This window comes from Micropterus dolomieu, linkage group LG01 (genome assembly GCF_021292245.1).
Source record: "Micropterus dolomieu isolate WLL.071019.BEF.003 ecotype Adirondacks linkage group LG01, ASM2129224v1, whole genome shotgun sequence".
In the NCBI taxonomy this organism is placed as follows: domain Eukaryota; kingdom Metazoa; phylum Chordata; class Actinopteri; order Centrarchiformes; family Centrarchidae; genus Micropterus; species Micropterus dolomieu.
In genome coordinates, this window is record NC_060150.1 from 42,353,418 (window position 1) to 42,371,503 (window position 18,086).

General features: G+C 38.6%; 1 protein-coding gene and 1 long non-coding RNA gene across 2 annotated transcripts in view; both read left to right on the forward strand.

Moving 5' to 3' along the window:
- LOC123960375 overlaps window positions 1-2,125 on the forward strand; it is an 11,665-nt gene extending 9,540 nt beyond the window's left edge. Inside the window, exons 2-3 of the long non-coding RNA XR_006822506.1 lie at window positions 1,197-1,278; window positions 1,757-2,125. This is a non-coding gene — a long non-coding RNA (uncharacterized LOC123960375). The remainder of the gene's footprint in view (window positions 1-1,196; window positions 1,279-1,756) is intronic.
- A 3,657-nt stretch (window positions 2,126-5,782) lies between these two features.
- The window catches only part of cnksr2a (connector enhancer of kinase suppressor of Ras 2a), a 70,187-nt gene continuing 57,883 nt past the window's right edge, over window positions 5,783-18,086 (forward strand). The window contains exon 1 of the mRNA XM_046035173.1: window positions 5,783-5,846. Within this exon, the coding sequence (XP_045891129.1) occupies window positions 5,783-5,846 (64 nt within the window). The remainder of the gene's footprint in view (window positions 5,847-18,086) is intronic.

Sequence of the window (18,086 nt, forward strand, 5' to 3'; positions counted from 1 at the left end):
GCTCCTCTTCCTCCTTGGCCAGCTCTTCTCCCTCCTCTGACTCGATTACCTCTTCCCCTGACTCTGCCTTCATCCATTGTGTTTGTTTGGAATCTTCATCAAACTGTGCACTCTGAACTTGCTTTTATACATGTGGTCACAGCATTAGCAACAGGTGTTTTCAATTTTGAGTCGTTGTGTGTAATGAATGACGCCAGGTGTGTTCATTTTGTTCAAATATTGCTGACTGTGGCAAGCATTTTGCATCACATGAGCTTTCATTTGAGAATATGAGCAGAGTTCTTTTGCAACTTGTGTTTTAGCAAGGAAAAATGTGTTAAGATTTATGTGAACGGAGGATTGTGTTTTGTGAATTGTGTCTTCATGTGAAATGTGTTTATGATATTGGAAAATGATGGCTAGATTTAGTAAATGTGTTTAGACAACTGGTCATTTGGTTTAGAGGATTGGCTTTTGTGTTTTAGCATTTGAGAAAAACTGTAATATGTTGCTGTCTGTGTGCTAAAGATTCACATTTTTATAGTCTACCTTAATACTCACATGTCCATGTTTACTGGAAGTTATTGGTCACTGTAATCATTATTATTCCTGCCCATAGTGTCTGTAAAGACATCACCATAGTTGTCATTTTTGTATAAATTCATTCTAAAGTTTAGCTGAAGCTACTATGAATCATCAGCTAAGCATCTGTGTTAGACTAGTCAAAAGTGGATATCTTCTAAAGGTACAGTGTTTTTTAGAGTTTTCGCTACACTGCAACCATGGAGGGGGTAATCATTATAGTGACCAATAACTCTGTTATAACAGCAACGTTGAAGTGTACATGCATATGTGAGAATTGTTTTAAGATGCAGTTGAAATAATGTTTTTGTGTACTGCAATACCTGACTACACGTTATGTAAAATACTGCTCAACTTTATGTCCAATTGTATGGTCATAGATCCTGTATTCAACTTTTAAAAGTTGAACCTGCCCTTTGCCAACTTTAACTAACTTAATGTTAAACCCAGAGTTGGAATTTCCTGCCTTAGCTCAAGAAAAATAAAGAAATAAAGAATAATAATAAAGATTTGCTATAATAATAGAATTAAAATGTTTATAATGATGCGCAAATGAAGAACTAAACTAGGTGGAAGTACTGGCCTAACTAAATATTTATTATATCTCATTTGCAACTGCATTTCTTTTCTTTTAGGGGTTCCTGGGATCGTTGCCTCACTCAGAGGGTTTAGAGGCCACGAAAACCCAGCTGGACCCTCACAAGCGTGTGCTCATAGGTATGCACACCATCACTGTTTTTGCTCTCACTACATGTCATCGGGGTCAGACTAAATAAACAAATATTTATTATAATTTTATATAAAATATTGTTATACATTAAATAATTGGCTACTTTTGTACTTCACAAATGTAGACAGCACAGTTGTTAAGCAAATCTGTATGTTTGTGTTATTTGTTGTACCTGTTTAGTAACATTTTATCAAGTACAGCTCCTTGGCTGAATGTACAGTAGTGTTTATGTAATGTTTTTGATCATGTTGTAATGGAAGAACTGAGCATTAACTGGGAGGGGTCCCTTGTGGAAAACCATTTCACCTGAACCTAAACGGTTTGCATTATCAGAACAGTTCGACATGATGTCATATTGTGTTTCAGCAACTTTAAACAAAATAAAAAAATCAGACAATGGTTATTAAATGATTAGAGGTAATATTGCTTTGATGTAGACAAAATATTTCCTTTTCCCTTCCACAGATGCTGTGTGATAAAGCAGTTTCCAAATCCCATAGTGTCTGCAGTCGCAGAAAATGCAATGAGTCCTACTCAAAGATAACCGACCCTCCACTCCAAGAATAAGGATTGTGATATTTTTCAGTTTCAGTTTGGGTCCACCATTTGTACTGTATTCTTGTGACGGAGTACCTTCACTACAGCTGAGTAAGCGCTTGGAGTGCCATACGTTGCTGTCAAAGCGTTGCATGTTTGAGGGACCCCCATGGGTAACATTAAGGATGTGATGTGTATAGTGTACTTTTCATTAATACTGATCATATATCATCATTGTACTGATCTTATTTTTATTTGAAGGTATTTTGGTCAAGATGTGATACATGCTGCTGTACCTTTTAATATACAGGAATTTATTTTTGTAATGTAAAATTAAAATTAAAGTTTTTTTAGTTGTCTGTATGTTTGTGTGTGTGTTTTGTAAAATGTATTTCTTTTTCAGATTTTTATTATTATGCTAAAAGGGCATTTTGCAAGATATTTTTAATGCATTAATGCATTATTCTCATACTGAATGGTTTCATAAAGAATCTTCCGAAGATATTAATAGTGGCTCTTGGAGTATACTAGTAATAAATTACTAATATGCTGAAATGCTAATAAAAATATTCAGGGAACACATTTAAAATATATTTAAACTGTTCTTCAAGTATAGCAAAAAAGGGTATTTTAAGTTAAATTTAAAGAAGTATATTTAAATTACAGTAAAGGTACTTAAAATAGGTCCATTTTAACACAACTAAGTATATTAAAATATATTGCAATTATCTTACAGTTGACTTTAAGTATTTCTAAAATGACACTTAACATACTTTAAGTTGTTCCAAAATAACACATTTAATATACACTTGGTATATTGGCAATAAAAATGTAATAAGTGCATCCAAAACTACTACTTCTATATCTAATATCTACCTACCACATACTTGGCCAATAAAGCTGATTCTGATTAGTAATAAACATAAAGCTGAGGCTGATAGGAATGTCATTATTTTGCAGGTAAACCAGCAGTTGGATAAAACGTCAGGGTATCACCAAATTCATTCTGGGCACCAGGAAATGTCATGGCAACATATGTTTATTGAGACATTGTACTAAAAAACAATCTTAAGAAGGTGCTAGAGGAAAAGTCTCTCACCATTGTCAGTGGGCTTCTTTATGTCTTGGAAACAGGCAAGCAAAACAAAGTAAAAATCAAAAGGTTAATGTCCAGGCGTGATTTAGTAAAACTACATAACATTTATTAATTTTAGCTGATGCTTTTATGCAAAGCGATTTACAATTTCTATATGTCAGAGGTGACTCGCCTCTGGAGCAACTAGGGGTTAAAAAAGTGTTTTGCTCAGGGATGCATTGGTGGATGTCTCACAATGGGAATTGAATTGATTTCTCACACCAAAAGCATGTGTCATATCCGCTTTTCCATTGTGACACCAATTCTCAGTTCTCTGCAGCAGTTTCAAGTGTGAAAGTACCACTGCTGTCTCTCACCATGTCACCAGCAGAGGTCTCAGTTGGGAAAGGAAACTATTACCATGCTGGCTTTGTTCACTGGGATCCAGCCTCTGTACTGAATGTGCAGACATCCACCTACAGAGGAGATGACGCTGCAATGAATCAAATAAAAAGAAACCAGATCTGATTTTATCTTCAGTCTCTTGCTTCATTGTTATTGAACTGTGTGTGCAATGCTTGCCTGCATCCATGTTTGTAGGTTCTCCTTTAACACAACCAGCACATATTAATGTGGGACAGGCAATGAATCTTTAATGAATTGAATAATGTTCTAATCATACTTTCATTAAAATGATTACACTGACTACAATTACTACAGTGTGTTGTGTTAACATCCCTCTGGTAAACATTAATATGTATAAGAATTCATTTGTGTAACGAGAAAGAGCTTTTTTCACTAATTCTGGAAACATTACAGTGTAGTATACTGAAGCGCTGGACATAAATATGCAAAGGAAAGGGAAACAAGTTGTTTGTTAAATGGAGAATCCTCATAAATTCCACTTATTAGTTGATGGTGAAGTAATTTTGTAGGTGTTAGAAATGGAAATAAGATTAAACTGAAGAAAGAAACAGTAAGATCCAGTTTTTTTCGTCAGAGAAAAGATCTCAAATGGTTCATTCTACCAAGTTACAAAAATAATACTTTCTGACCTGCAGTTGAGATCGAAAACTACCTTGCAGGTAGATTTATTGGCACCTACAGTGACACTGTTTCTGGAAAAAGGCGTTTCTGTTTAATTTCTTAAAAAGCAATCCCTCAATTTTGAGAGCAGCACAGACAAAATTTTCTATTGAGGTTGAGGCAAAAATGCCTCTTTATACTTCTACTCCACTACATTTCAGAGAGAAATATTCTTTTTACTTCACTACGATTATTTGACAGCTTTAGTTACTATACAAATTACATACATTAATTACGTTAACAAAATAATAAAATGTATATATATGTATATATACACATATATATATACACACACAAGGACAGCTGAAATTAATAGGCTAGTCGTTTAATCAATAAGTGAACTGACAGAAAGATTAATGGTAACTATTTTGATAATTATCATTTTTCATGCAACAATATTTCCTGGGTCCAACGTCACAAATATGAGAATTTGCTGATTTTCCTTTTAATAATTTTAATAATTTCAATTTATTTTTAATCATTTAGAATTTTGTACTATTGGTTGGATTATTAGATGGCCTTAAAGGAAAAATAACCTGTCTGATGCAGCGACCACTTAGTTGTGTATGAATGTATTTTTAAAGTGGCTATAATTGATATTTCAGCTCTCTGTTTAACTGTCTGGCCACAACTTAACTGTTTTTGGTTTACTCTTAAGGCTTTGTTTACAGTAAAAAAAAAAAAAAAATCCAACAAGCTTAGCAGCTAAAGAGCCAAATATTTCCCTCAGGAGCTGGTGGAGACCAAAAACAGAGCTAAAAGGAAAGTGAATATAAGACTAACTTTCATCAGGTGGCCAGAAACATGACTCAAAGCGAATGATAGTTGCTCCATATATGTAAATAAGTCTTTTTGCCAACAACTTCGCCATTTCAACTTAAAACATGTCAGTGTTGTGTTCACAACTTTTTTCTGCTGCCCCCAGATGGCCCCCCAAAAATAATTTAACCATCTAAATAAGTTTACTAATTTGGTCTCACTGAAATGAACCAATTCAGGGTGTCACTGAGAAAGAATGAAGAAAAAAAAAGAAAGTAAGAACCTTGCAGGTGCAGATTGGCTGGGGATTCATTATGTTTCCTCACACAGCAGCTCAAGCGTGTAGGTGGGCCTATCCCATGTTTTCCTGTCCCCAGAGGTACCCGTGTGCGCGCACACACACACACGCACACAATCTCTTCACACACATACGGCCTGATTAAACATCTTCTGAGAATATCTTTCCCCCATCATGTCTGCATGATTCTGTCGCTCCAGAGGGAAATATACTGACATGAACGCGCGAAGCCACCCACTGGGCGCGTGCACGATTTAATCATATCTGGAGAGTGAGAGAGAGAGAGAGAGAGAGAGAGATGCTGCCGGGTGTTGAGTCCGGTGTGACTTATCTATCCTACTCTGCTTCTGTCGGTAACGGACCGGCTGCGCACACACCTACACACACACACACCGGGAGCGCACGCAGGACCGGACTGGCGCACTGGGGAAAAGGGAGGGAAGAGAGAGAGAAAGAGACACATGTCAGACCGGATCGAGCAGGGGAATGTACCGGATTCCGCTGCACACACGCCCGGGCTGTCCCGCACTGAGGGCTGCGCTGAGTTAACGGGACACGACACCGGGCTGAGCCGGGGGCGGGAGGACCGGACCGGGATAGTGTAAAAAAGGAGTCACCTGGCTGCGGAGGGAGGGTCGGAAGGGGCGGAGGGGGAGCTGTGAGCGGCTGACAGAGCTTTGTTTTGGGTAAACATCACCGCTTGCGCGCAACGGAGAGTCAGCGCAAAGTTTCCTCGATGGCGCTGGTGATGGAGCCGGTGAGCAAATGGAGCACGAGCCAGGTGGTGGACTGGATGAAAGGTAGGTCTATAGACACACACACACACACACACACACACACACCTTATGCACATGATCAATTTCGCAATTCAATTTAAAACATTTATAGTCAAAAACCTAATAGACATACTCTGAGTGATCATGACTGATGAACGTCAATGCAGAAGAGACAGAGGCTGGCAAGATGTTATGTTGCGTGGGAGATGTGTGTGCATGTGTGTGTGTGTGTGTGTGTGAGAGAGAGAGCAAGTGTGTCCATGCATCATCCTGGCACCTGATGATCAGTGGGAGGTGATGTAATGTGTGAGTGGCAGGAGGAAAACCTGCCAAACTTCACAGTGGAGAGCAGGGGTGGGTTTAGAAACTTTTGAGGGGGGGGGGCAGACCCGGGTGCAGACCAGGGTGCAGACCCAATCAAGGGGGGCACATTTAGGAAATGACTGAAAATGTGTCAAGGCTCAAATTTAAAGCCCGGATTCCAATAGTCACATGGTTTATTCAGTGCAATGAATGAATGCCAAATACACAACCTTAAATATTCTATAATATAGTATAATAATAATATCAATAAATAGCTGCTATTTGTAACACCAGACATCCTACAGCCATGGACAGAATATGAGACACCGTGCCCCTGGACACAGACATGTAAAGGACCGATTAGATAGATAGATAGATAGAGTCTCTGTGATTGTTTTAAGTCATTTTCTGACAGGCTGCATCTCTTTGTAGTGATTTTGCTTTATTTTTAGGTTGTTTTGCATTACTTTGTTGAGGTTGTGTGTGTCTTTGTGATCATTTTGCACCTGTGGCAGGTGCCACCCCTCTGACAGGAGGACTAAAGCAGGATAAAGCTCAGTGCACCACAGGCGGCCATTTTCCTCTGACATCATGCTGAGGGAGGGAAGCTCAAATGCTGTTATCAAAAGGTTAATGTCATACTGCTGTGTTCCAGGTTGCAAGGTATAGGGAATCTGACAAATCCTTATCATTTCACCGCTTCCCGTTTGATCAGCAACTGAAAAGACAATAGATAGTGAAATATTGGAGGGCCGTATTTCAAGGTAAAACAATATATTTGATAACCCATTAGCCACAGCACTAGCTAAAATTACTATATGATAGTATTACACAATATGACAGGGAGGTGTTGAATTCAACGCACATCTTGGACACATTTATTTAAGCCTCGAAATTAAACACACTGGATGTTACATTAATAAAGTTTGCAATGTCTCTTCATCCGACCTCAGAAATGTTCTGGTTAAGTCAGTAACGTAACGTGACATTATAATCATTGAAACACATATCTCTGAGTAATGTTGCCTGAGGTTGGGTAAAGAGACACACATTGCAAACTTGATGACATCCATTATCCATCATCTTTTCAGTTGCTGATCAATCGGGAGGCGGTGAAACAACAAATTCTCACTCCCAACTCGTCACTTGCTTGGTCAAGATACCTTGGTGTAGTTTTTTGAAACGGCACAATGTTGTGAAGTGTCACAATTTGTTTAGGTTTATAGGCACCAACAGTACTTGGTTAGAGTTAGGAAAAGATCATGGTTTGGGTTAAAAATTAATTTACGTAACGTAATTTACATAACCTACATAACTTAAATAAAAACGTTCAATGTTGACTTTTCATTTCACATGGGACATGAACTCCAGTTTCCTGGTTGAAAGTCCAGTTTCTGGCCCACCGTCCACCCCAACCACCACTTTACTTTTCTGTTAAATGTCCTACACCTACTTTTACCATTCCAAAGTGACGCTACAGGGCTTTCCCCATTGCGTTGAACTATGACACTAAGGGTCTCCTCAGTGTGTTACAAACTGACGCCAACTGGTCTTGAACATGCCTCCATATGTGACATCTAGGGAGCGTGAACGGGTTGGGTTCTAATGAGGTTGTCAGATGCCTTACGTTTATTCGACTTGCAACCTGGAACACAGCACATTGTCCTTTTGATAACAGTATTTGAGCTTCCCACCATGGCCGAAGTGTCAGAGGATAAATGGCCGCCGTGTGAATATGCGGCATTCATTCATCCTTTTAGTCTGACAGTAGTCTTAAAGATGTAATTTCATGTCATCTTAAACAGGTTCTGGGAAAAATACATCAATTAAAAACACACAAAATAACCAAACTGAGCATTTATTTGAAAATGTAATTGAGTTTTGTTTACACAAGTGCTTGTGATACCTTGCAATGATCAGACTAGAGATTATATTCATGCATAATTCAAGAGCCAGGCTGATTAGGTCTGTACCCAGGGGCCCTTGTCGAACATTGTGAAACCCTTTGACACATTAAAAAGAAATGGCTATTGCTGAGAAATTGTGCTTTTCAGCTTCTACTCTGCTGTCTGGCAGTGCATTTTTGTGATAAATGGACAATGGGCCAATGTAGATGCAGACAATTTAAGATTGATGTTTTGCACCAATCATAGCCTGTTCATCTTTTTGTTTACCTCTCATTTACTCTCGACAACACACATTCAAAAACACATTTGTAAGATATACAGTATTTGGGATATGTTGGTAGCAACTAATTTAGGCTCAACACACGGTTCTAATATCACTCAGGCATCCCCAAAACCATCTGCCAAAAGGAGACCATTACATTCATCAGATTTATTATCTAAGCTAATTTAGTTTAGATTAACAGCCAAGTTTTAGCTGTGCTGCCAAAACTGCAGTACACTTTCCATTAATATATGTCCAATTTAGCAAAAAAGGGACTATGTGAAGGCCATGCACAGCGTCTCTAACTCTAAAGGGGTCTATCCAGTTTGTAAATTTTTTATTTTGGCTTAAAGAAATTCTTTTTGATTTCCTGAATTTTCCTCCCAGTTCCCAGCTGCTGGTGTTCTTTGAAACAGTTGAGTTTCAAAACAATTCATGGGATCTGGGGGTGTTACTTGGTGCTTAAACAAAATTGTTGATTGTGTCATTAAAGTTATATACTATCCAAAAGATCTTTCCGTTTTTTTCCTACAAACCAAAAAGATAGTTGTAAAAGGTTTGTAGTTTTCTTGGAGAATTTACTGTGGTAAGCTTGGATTCACCGCAGTTACAGTGTTGATAAGTTCAGTAAACTCATTAAAAGATGAGCTTTGTTAGATTCAGTGAAAACATATTGAAAAAAATAATTGCGCCAGTGCAGTTTGTCTGGTTGTTTAGAAGTCACATCAGCTCTTGCGCTCTCCCCTTCATGGCATTTCTGGCTCTACACATGATGAAATAATTTTGTTCCTGTTACCGTCTTCATAACTTTCAAAGCAGGTTAAGCGTGGCTGAAATCAAAAGATGAAAAGTATCACATTTAAAATTATTTTAGTATTATTTTTTTTTGAAATTTTGAATTGAAATGATTGCGCCCCCATCAGACCAGTTAGTGTAAGGTTCGAAACACTGTACCAAAATGCATCTTCCCACAAAAGTCGATATAAAACTGGAGCAGTTAAGTCCAACATGCCATCTGAGTAGTATGTAGCTACAGTTCATTATATGCATGTCGTCCAGTTAACCCTACAGCTGCACACATCAGCGACAGGGTTAACCTCCTTCTTGTTGGTGTGCATTACAACCACCACTCCACTAAAACTACGGCCCTGGAACTGCGGCCCCAGGATTGCGGGGCTCCTGAAACTGCTGCTATATAATAATGTGCCATTTGCTCTATGACAATTATTTGAACCTTTATAGTGGCCCTTTTGACTTTTAACAGTGCCCCCATCAGGTCAATCAGAGACATTTTTCACTTACTAGAACGCAGCACTAATATGCATCATCGTTCCATATTTCACTCTTATTACAAAACACCGCCCAGTCTAAAGTCCCTACCTCCACATAAACAGAGATAAATGACTTACAAAAACTAAAATTAGCAATAATTGTTATTCATTGTGTCTGTTTAATGCATAAAAAGAATATCAGGGGGCTCATCATTGGATGGGTTATTCGTTGGTCATGTGCATATGGCATGTGTTTATATGTGTCCCTGTGTGTGTGTGTGCATTCAGTGTGTGGGTGGATGGTGAGTTGTTCGTCCCAGACCGTCTGTGCAGAACAGCTGACAGACACACACACACCCGCTCTGAACAGAAGGCTCCACCAGGGTCCTCGGACTTTTGCACTCTCACACACACACTTTCATACATAGATATACACACACAACACACGTGGCATGCCCTACTCTGGTATTCGGTTCATGCTGGGTCTCTTGGGTGTGTCTGTGGCGACAGAGGGAAACATGAGATATTGTATTTGTGTGTGTGTATGTGTATACAATAACATGTACAGATCACATATGCCACAGGCGTTTGGGGCCAAAAGGTCTGCACATTGTTGATTTGGCGACAGTGTTGCATTGGCATGTCTGAGGGTCAAGCGATATGGGAGTGGTACACTTCAATAGTAATATGAGAACCTGCCGTGCGTTGCTGGGAATGCTGGGAATTTTTCACCACGTTCCATTATCATTTGTTCATGCAGGAAGCCGGGTACAATTTTTACCTCATTTCCCTTGCATGAATATGACTGCTAGACTTGAAAATCAGCAGTGAAATTGCCGTGACAGCATGTGAGCACATCCGACACATCTGATGACACCGCTTGGCACAAGAGAAAGCTGCCGCAGTGATAGTCACAGCCTTTAGGACCAGAGAGTTTTTGGCCTGTGGGCTTGATCTTTTTTTAAGGTGAGACAAGATGAGACTCAAGAGGATTTAGATTGTTCCAAACATTTGCCAGTTTGCATCAGAAAAAGTCAGACTCAAAAGTGAGACATTGCCTCACTTTTGTGTACTGAGCAAACAAGTTGTGCATAAGGGAATTAGGTTTGAACTGTTTTGGTCCCTCAGAGGCCAAAGAGTCCATGCAGGGCTTTAAAAGTCACTCCAGCATGATACCACTCTGGGCTATGGTATTTACATACTGTAGCATGCTCAGCGATCAAGCTCAACGTGTCCAATGATTTTCTCATTTTAACCTTTTGCCACAAAATCACTTAACAGGCGTTATTGCAGACAAATCTATGCAATTATACTGTGGATTGACATTACAACAGTTTGACAAACTCTACTCTACAATACAAGAACAATGTTGTTTCTTTATGTCTTTCACGTGGATCATGAACTGGTGAGGATGCTAACATTTTACCTGGTCTCTGTTATCTTAGCATCATTACCATCATGTGCACATAAGACCCTCTTTACATGATTTAAAACAAGTCAGATTTAACGTTAAAAAGTCAGTCAGAGGCAGCGTTTTCAATCAACTCATGGAGCTACCTAGCTAGGGTCACCAGTTGTCCCAACTCCTGTCCTGTTTGTCCCAAAAATTTGACTAAACCTGAGTTTTTGTTAGTTGGTCTAATAAAACATTACTGATTTTTGTGAAACAGTCTTTTAGTGTTTCCCTCAGATGGACACCGTTACTGCTCTCTGCTGGCTACAGCAAGGGCTGCAGTGTTGTTATAGCTTTCGTAGTGTAGATGAAAATAGTGGAAGTTGCAGTTGTGAGGACAGAGGAAGTGTAGCTGCAGGCACGGAGAAGGGGAGGTCTGACCGACAGATGTCGACAGGCACCGTACTGATGAAATGCATAAAATTAATTAAACGTTATGTAATTGATCACGATTTACACACTGTTACAAGACAGTTCTTAAACAAAAGTAATACATTTTAGCTTTGAGTTTTGACTTTCACGTATTTTTCTGCTCATTGACACTGAATATAATGTACTGGAGGCCACGCCCACACCCACTCCCCTGTCCTGAATTTCACCTGTGTTCATCTGGTCACCCTATAGTCAGAGGCAGTGTTTTCAACCAACTTATGGAGTTAATTAATTAGCTAATAATAAGCTGTCTAGCTGGAGTGGCAGCAGTAATTTCAGACGGTAAAAGTGATGGTCGTTAAAATGAGTAGCTTATTTTTGTCTACCTCTGAATGAAATAAAGACCACTGTTTAAAAGTTAATACAAATCAGGTGGTAAATCTATAACCGTTATTGTTGTAAACTGTCTATGCTGAGAAGTGAAGTACTGAAGCAACAGCATCTAACAGGGGCAGGGCTGCGCAAACAGTCCAGCGCCTATTAACAACATAACCATTCATTTAGTTTTCACTTTGTCTTCCTGCAGTCTGGCGCTGAGCAGCTAGCGTATGATGGGTTTATGAGTTTTTTTGCTGGACACAAGGTTGATGATAAAAACAGTGAGACCAAAACAACAGGAAAACTGAGGCTGTAATACCAAAACAAAGAGCTTAAATATGCTAAAATGCACCTTTTACATTACAAATAGTCATTTAACCCAAAATGTCTAATCTGTTGTCATTGCCCAAAAGTACTTCACAATGCAAAAAACATATTTTTGCCATTGCAGGTTTGAAAAACATGCTAAAATGCTTTGTTTTCATAAACCACAAGACATGCAGTTCCGTAACTGGACCATGATGATTTACAAACTAATATGTTTCACCTCAAACAGTAATTTGCATTTTAATAACTGTGTCCTATTGCTAGCTTTTTGTGTTCATGGCGTGAGACTTATGGGCAGCTGGATATTATCCTGATTGGTGTTCTGTTTATTGATTAATGCAAATTTGCAAGGAGAAAATGTCTAACTCAAGTGAACATTTCTTATCTTTATCGTTGCCTGGGGCAGAGTTGCATTCTGCTTGCCTCAATTGCCTCCTCCTACTAACTATTCATGCATGAGGCCTGTGCTTTTTGTTTTTGTTTTTAGCTTGTCAAAATATATTGGAATAAGAATGACATGATGGGGAGAGAAAGGAAATACAGACAGCCTTAGTTGATGTCAACCAGAAAAGTCAAGAGAACAACACTCACACACCAATATTTACAGGAACTGCAGGAAAATACTGACCAAAAGCACAAAAAACTGTTATTAATGGAGGAACAGCATTTGCCTTCTTTATTTCCCTCATGCAAATTCCTTCCAGATGATACTGGATTTAAACTTGCAACCTTACGGCCATAAACTCACTCACTTCTGATAACCGGCGGGCTTCTACCATCCTGTATTTACAAATCCCAGGGAAACAGTGAAAGCTCATCTAACTTTTATTGTTACTGAGACTTGGAACAGATGACACATAACCAAACTGGGAGGGCCAGATCTTTTATAGGACTCTCGAACATCCCAGAAGTCACCGCAAAATCTAGTTTTATTAGACGTGTGTGTGTGACAGAGAGAAAGAGGGTGTTTGTGGGAGTTTGGCTTGCCTGCTGTTGTGAAAAGTGTGCCTCTGTGGGAGTAAAGTGTGTGAGTCAGCTATGAATCACACCTTTTCTGTATCAGTCAAACACATGCGCACGCATGAACTCTCTTTCTCTCGCATGCACATGCATACTGTACATACAGAGATATAAGTGCATGATTGTACAGATTAGACACCATTATACAACAAACCCACACAGACATTTACACTGAGCTTATGATTGTCAATTTCCAAAAAATGGTGAGCGAGTGCATTTTAGCATCTTAATTAGATACACAATAGAACAGTATTACCAAGCAGGGGTGCTTATTCCCCAGGTGGTACTTAGGCAGTTATCAGGGGGTACTTAACAATAGAAATTATGATTTGAAACCACAAAACAACAAAAACACACACATATTGAGTCAGCTGTAACACATCAACAAGTGTTGAGAATGTGTGAAAACCAGTTAGCAAGCAAAGAGAAAAGTTGGACGTTGAAAAGCAATGGTTAAACAAGTAAAAAAAATACTTAAAGTAATTGATAAATGGTTTAAACAGGTAGTAGTGGATTTACAGTTGAAATAGTAAACTTAAAGAAATGGATACATGGTTGAAATAGTTAACTAAGTAATGTTTAAACAGTTGAAAAAGCTAAATGTTATAGATAATAGTGAATTGTTAGCTTAAAGTAACTGATAAACGGCAGCTAAAAGATTAATGGTTGAAATATTTTTAAAAGTGGATATATGGTTGAATCAACTAAAACCATGGATGTGAAATAGTTATACTAAAGTGATGGATAAATGGTTGAGATAGTTAGCTAATGAATAAATGGTTAATAGTTAGCTTAAAGTAATTGATAAACAATTGAAACTGTTAGCATAAATGAATAGATAGATGGTATTTAGCTTAAAGATTAACAGTTAAAATATTTTGTTAAAAGTAATGGATTAACAGCTGAAACTGTTGGTAAAATCTAACCAACCTAATTGATAAATGGCAGTGAGCTAAAAGATAAAGGGTTGAAGTAGTTAGCTAATGGATAAATTGTTAATAGTTATCTTAAAGTAATTGAAACTGTTAGCTAAAACAAATTTATAAATGGTAGTTGGCTTAAAGATAAACAGTTAAAATATTTAGTTAAGAGTAATGTGTAACGGTTGATCTCACTACAGTTGATCACAGTTGAAACTGTTAGTAAAACATAATTGAAAAATGGTAATTAGCTAAAAGATAAATGGTTGAAGTAGTTAGCAAATAGATTAATGGTTGATAGCTCGCTTAAAGCAATAAAACAGTTGAAAGTAATTGATAAATGATAGTTAGCTATAAGATAAATGGTTGAAATAACTAAAAGTAATGAATAAATGGATAAGATAAATGGCAGCGTTGATGAATTAATGGCTGTGGGGGGTATATTTGATGAAAAAGCTTGCACTGCAGTAAAAGAGTGAATCTTTTACAGCAGTCATTATACTGTATTTCTATATAACTGTTTCAGTTTCTGTTTCAGTCTCTGTGGGTGTGTGTACCCTCGCTGATGTCACTCACAATTTGACGCATCAGTATTCAGGGCATTCACGCTCTCCCTCACTGCCAGTGATAAGCGCTGATTATCAGTGAACTTTTGCTACACAGTGTATATCTCCCCTTCTGCTTCTCTGCCTCTCTCTGCTTCTCTCAGCAATAGTAACACTTTGCCTGTGAGAGCCAACATTGTTTTAATCAGCTTCACGTCTATTAGGAAACAGCCGCTATTAACACTCATTAAAACACAAGTCTCGCTGTTAAGAGGGAAAAAGTGCTCAGGCGCCTTCATGAGTACAAATACCAATCAAACAATGTAGAAATACACTGCATCCCTGAAAATTACACCCATATGTGGTTGCTGAACATCTTATTCCAAAACCATTATCTGCTGTTATAAACTCCCCCGCTTTTCTAGAAAGGCTCTCCATAAAATTTTGTAACCTGACTGCAGGGATTTGCTCCTATTCAACCATAAGAGCATTAGTCGGGAGGTCGGTCATTGATGCTGGGCGACACAAAGCCACTTATTTACAGAGTGGTTTTGTGCATGTGAGCGTTGTCATGTTGAAACAGGAGAGGGTATTCCCAAAACTGTTGCTATAAACAACACTTGTATAGCATTAAGATTATTTCTTAATTGGAAGTAAGTGACCTAGCCCAAGTCATGAAAAACAACCCCAGACCAAAAGTGCAGAGGTGCCCACATAGTGTATTTTACAAGCACAAGTCCTGCATTCAGAATCTGAATTACGCACAAGTATGGCGGTATGAGCAGCAACATGTATAGTAACAGTTATGTTATTGGATTATTATTAATGATTCATTAAAATGTAAGCGTAATTTTAATATAGTAAAAGTTTAATTATCCAATATAATGTTTGGATACTTAAATCTGCAACAACTCATTTTATCACCTTTTAATAATGCAAGCATGTTAGCAAACAGTTGCTTATTTATACATCCAGCAGTTATGAAGCAACATTATAGTTCACTTCGTGTTTGTGTTCACTTCGTGTTGTAATGTAAGTCCTGTATTCACTCTCTGTTAACTCTATTTTTGGTTTCTACAAACTTCTCAAGGAAATAGCAGGCTCTTGCTCTGCTAAATGCTCCACCGTGTTCACTAGCCTCTAACTGTGTCTGTTTTCTGGTGCTGAGCATAGACTGTATAAAAGAAGTGGGCATAGCCAATGTGACATAAACCATTAGATATATATATACACATGTACATACATTTACATACTGTGTAAAGGTTGTATCTCAAAATTGTGTACGTGTAAATACAATAATTTACTTTCCACTTTACTTTTACCAATTTACTTTAGACCCATTTTGTATCAATACAATCATGTGCTATGACCAAACACATTCATATCCTCTTGTCGAAGATATGATTTAAGTCCTTCTCTGGACCTTAACTGTACCTCAAGTGACCTCCATCAAACATTAAAGATGGAAGACACACAAAACACATCTGAGTGGTTTGATGTCTTTATTCTTATCAAGTCCTTTCACGCTCGTCAGTGGAAGCTGTAAGCCGAGATATCGCTCATCGACTGCGGGTTCAGACAGCGGAGTCAATTTGTCGCGTTTCCTTCAAAAGAGAAATAATGGGGAAAAGATCTTTAAAAATGATTGCTAGGATTTCATTTAAAGACCGTAAGAGCTTTGTTTATTTATGTTTTTAAAGATAAAATGACGTGCTTTTGAAATTTTGATGGATTTCAGGCTCAACTTCTTATTCTTCTGAGCTCGATATATGGCATTTTGGAACTGAACACTTCATTTAGACCTCAGATGTAATAGCAGAGGGAGGGGGAGGAAGCAACAAATGCTGTTTGCACGTCGCTGATGAGAGATGGAATTTGTCTGTGTGTGTGAGCGTGTGTGAAATACTTTGCATGCAATTTAGCAGCTGGCTTATGAGTTTTTTTCTTTTCCTCTTTTCCTTCTTTTCCACCTCCACACTCCCCCCCATCTTTGTTAGTGTGGTTATGATAGATGAGTGCATTATATAGTGGGGACTTGAAGCAAGGGAAATCAATGCTCATTCCTCAGAGGTGTGTGTTGGGAGTGTGTGTTTGTGTGTGTGTGTGTGTGTGTGTGTGTGTGTTTGTGTGTGTGTGTCTGTGCCAGTTTGCTGTTTGTTAAGAGGTTAGAAGCTGGATACATTCATTGTTTTGGGAGCCAGGGGCTGCAGCTGAACTGCTCTGTCTTGATCTGCTTTCCTTTGACTCAGCAAACCCAGTCCAGCCAGATGAACGCACACACACACACACGCACAAACAATGCACGCACCCACCCACTTGCACGCTCACACACTTGCAGATCTAGAGAGACCATCCCACTCACAACACAGACGTTACACAATCCAACAGAGGGTAAAGTCTTACCTGGGTGGCTGCCTGATTGCCCATCCATTAACTCTTTTGTTCCAGTCTCTTGACTCTTGTTCCAGGTACAGAGTTTGTTTTAGGTCCTTTGGAGAGTGAATTTGCACACATTTTATTTTTTTTTTTGCAAAAGTCGAGTTCAGGTTTAGTGAACCTTGACCCGGGAATTTGCACAGTTGACCACTGGCAACCTCTTACTGGACAGAGAGCCCATAATGGAGGAAGCTATTGATGATGTCTGGAAATATAAATCTGTACACCATGCATTTGAAAATTGGTCCGCAAAAATGATAAGAATACATGCTCGGCACAACACTGGCATGGTTGTCTAAATTGATGTTGAGAGCTTCTGTACAATTTTGCGTCGCAAAGCTTTCTGGCTGTGATACAAGTCCAAACATTGTTGACTATCTTTATCAGTCACTTTAGTACTGTGTCAGAGAGGGAAGCAGGGAGTGTCTGTCTTCCTTTTCTGTCTCCATTTGCCCTCATTTCACGGTGAAACAGGTCAAAGTCAAACATTTAGCTCGTTGATGGACAGGAACAAAATTGTTTTTTGGCAGGCATCTCTCAAAACAAATTGTATTTTATACTTTTACCTCATGCTGCTGTGGTTCTGAAACAGGGTCAGGCTGAAATCTACAAAACTGCAAACAAGCTGATATGTCTCAAAAACATGACACAGCAGCTGCTGTATTATGTGAGACAAACTGGAATAAGTAAAAATGTGTCTAGCATTTTCCTGTGCAGACTAAAAGAAATCTGTCCTCCCTGTAGGATGATTTTGAAGAGGGAAACCTGCCGGTGAAACGTATGGCAACGAAAGCTGATCAGTGCTTCTGGAATGCAGCTCAAAACCTATAATTTCAAGTAGACACATGTCTGATTATTGATCAGCGATTGAATGTGTTAAAGAGTGTCCGAGCTGTGGGCCCGGTCATGAAGAGTGATGGTGTTGTTTAGATGAGGTCCCCCTCCTGTGCCTAGGGCCTGTCATTTCTATCTGCCGTATGTGTATTCTCCTATTTTCATTACAGCCATAAAAACAGATATGATAGCAGGCAGTGTAGTAGCTATAAACACCTTCAACCAATAGTGTAGCC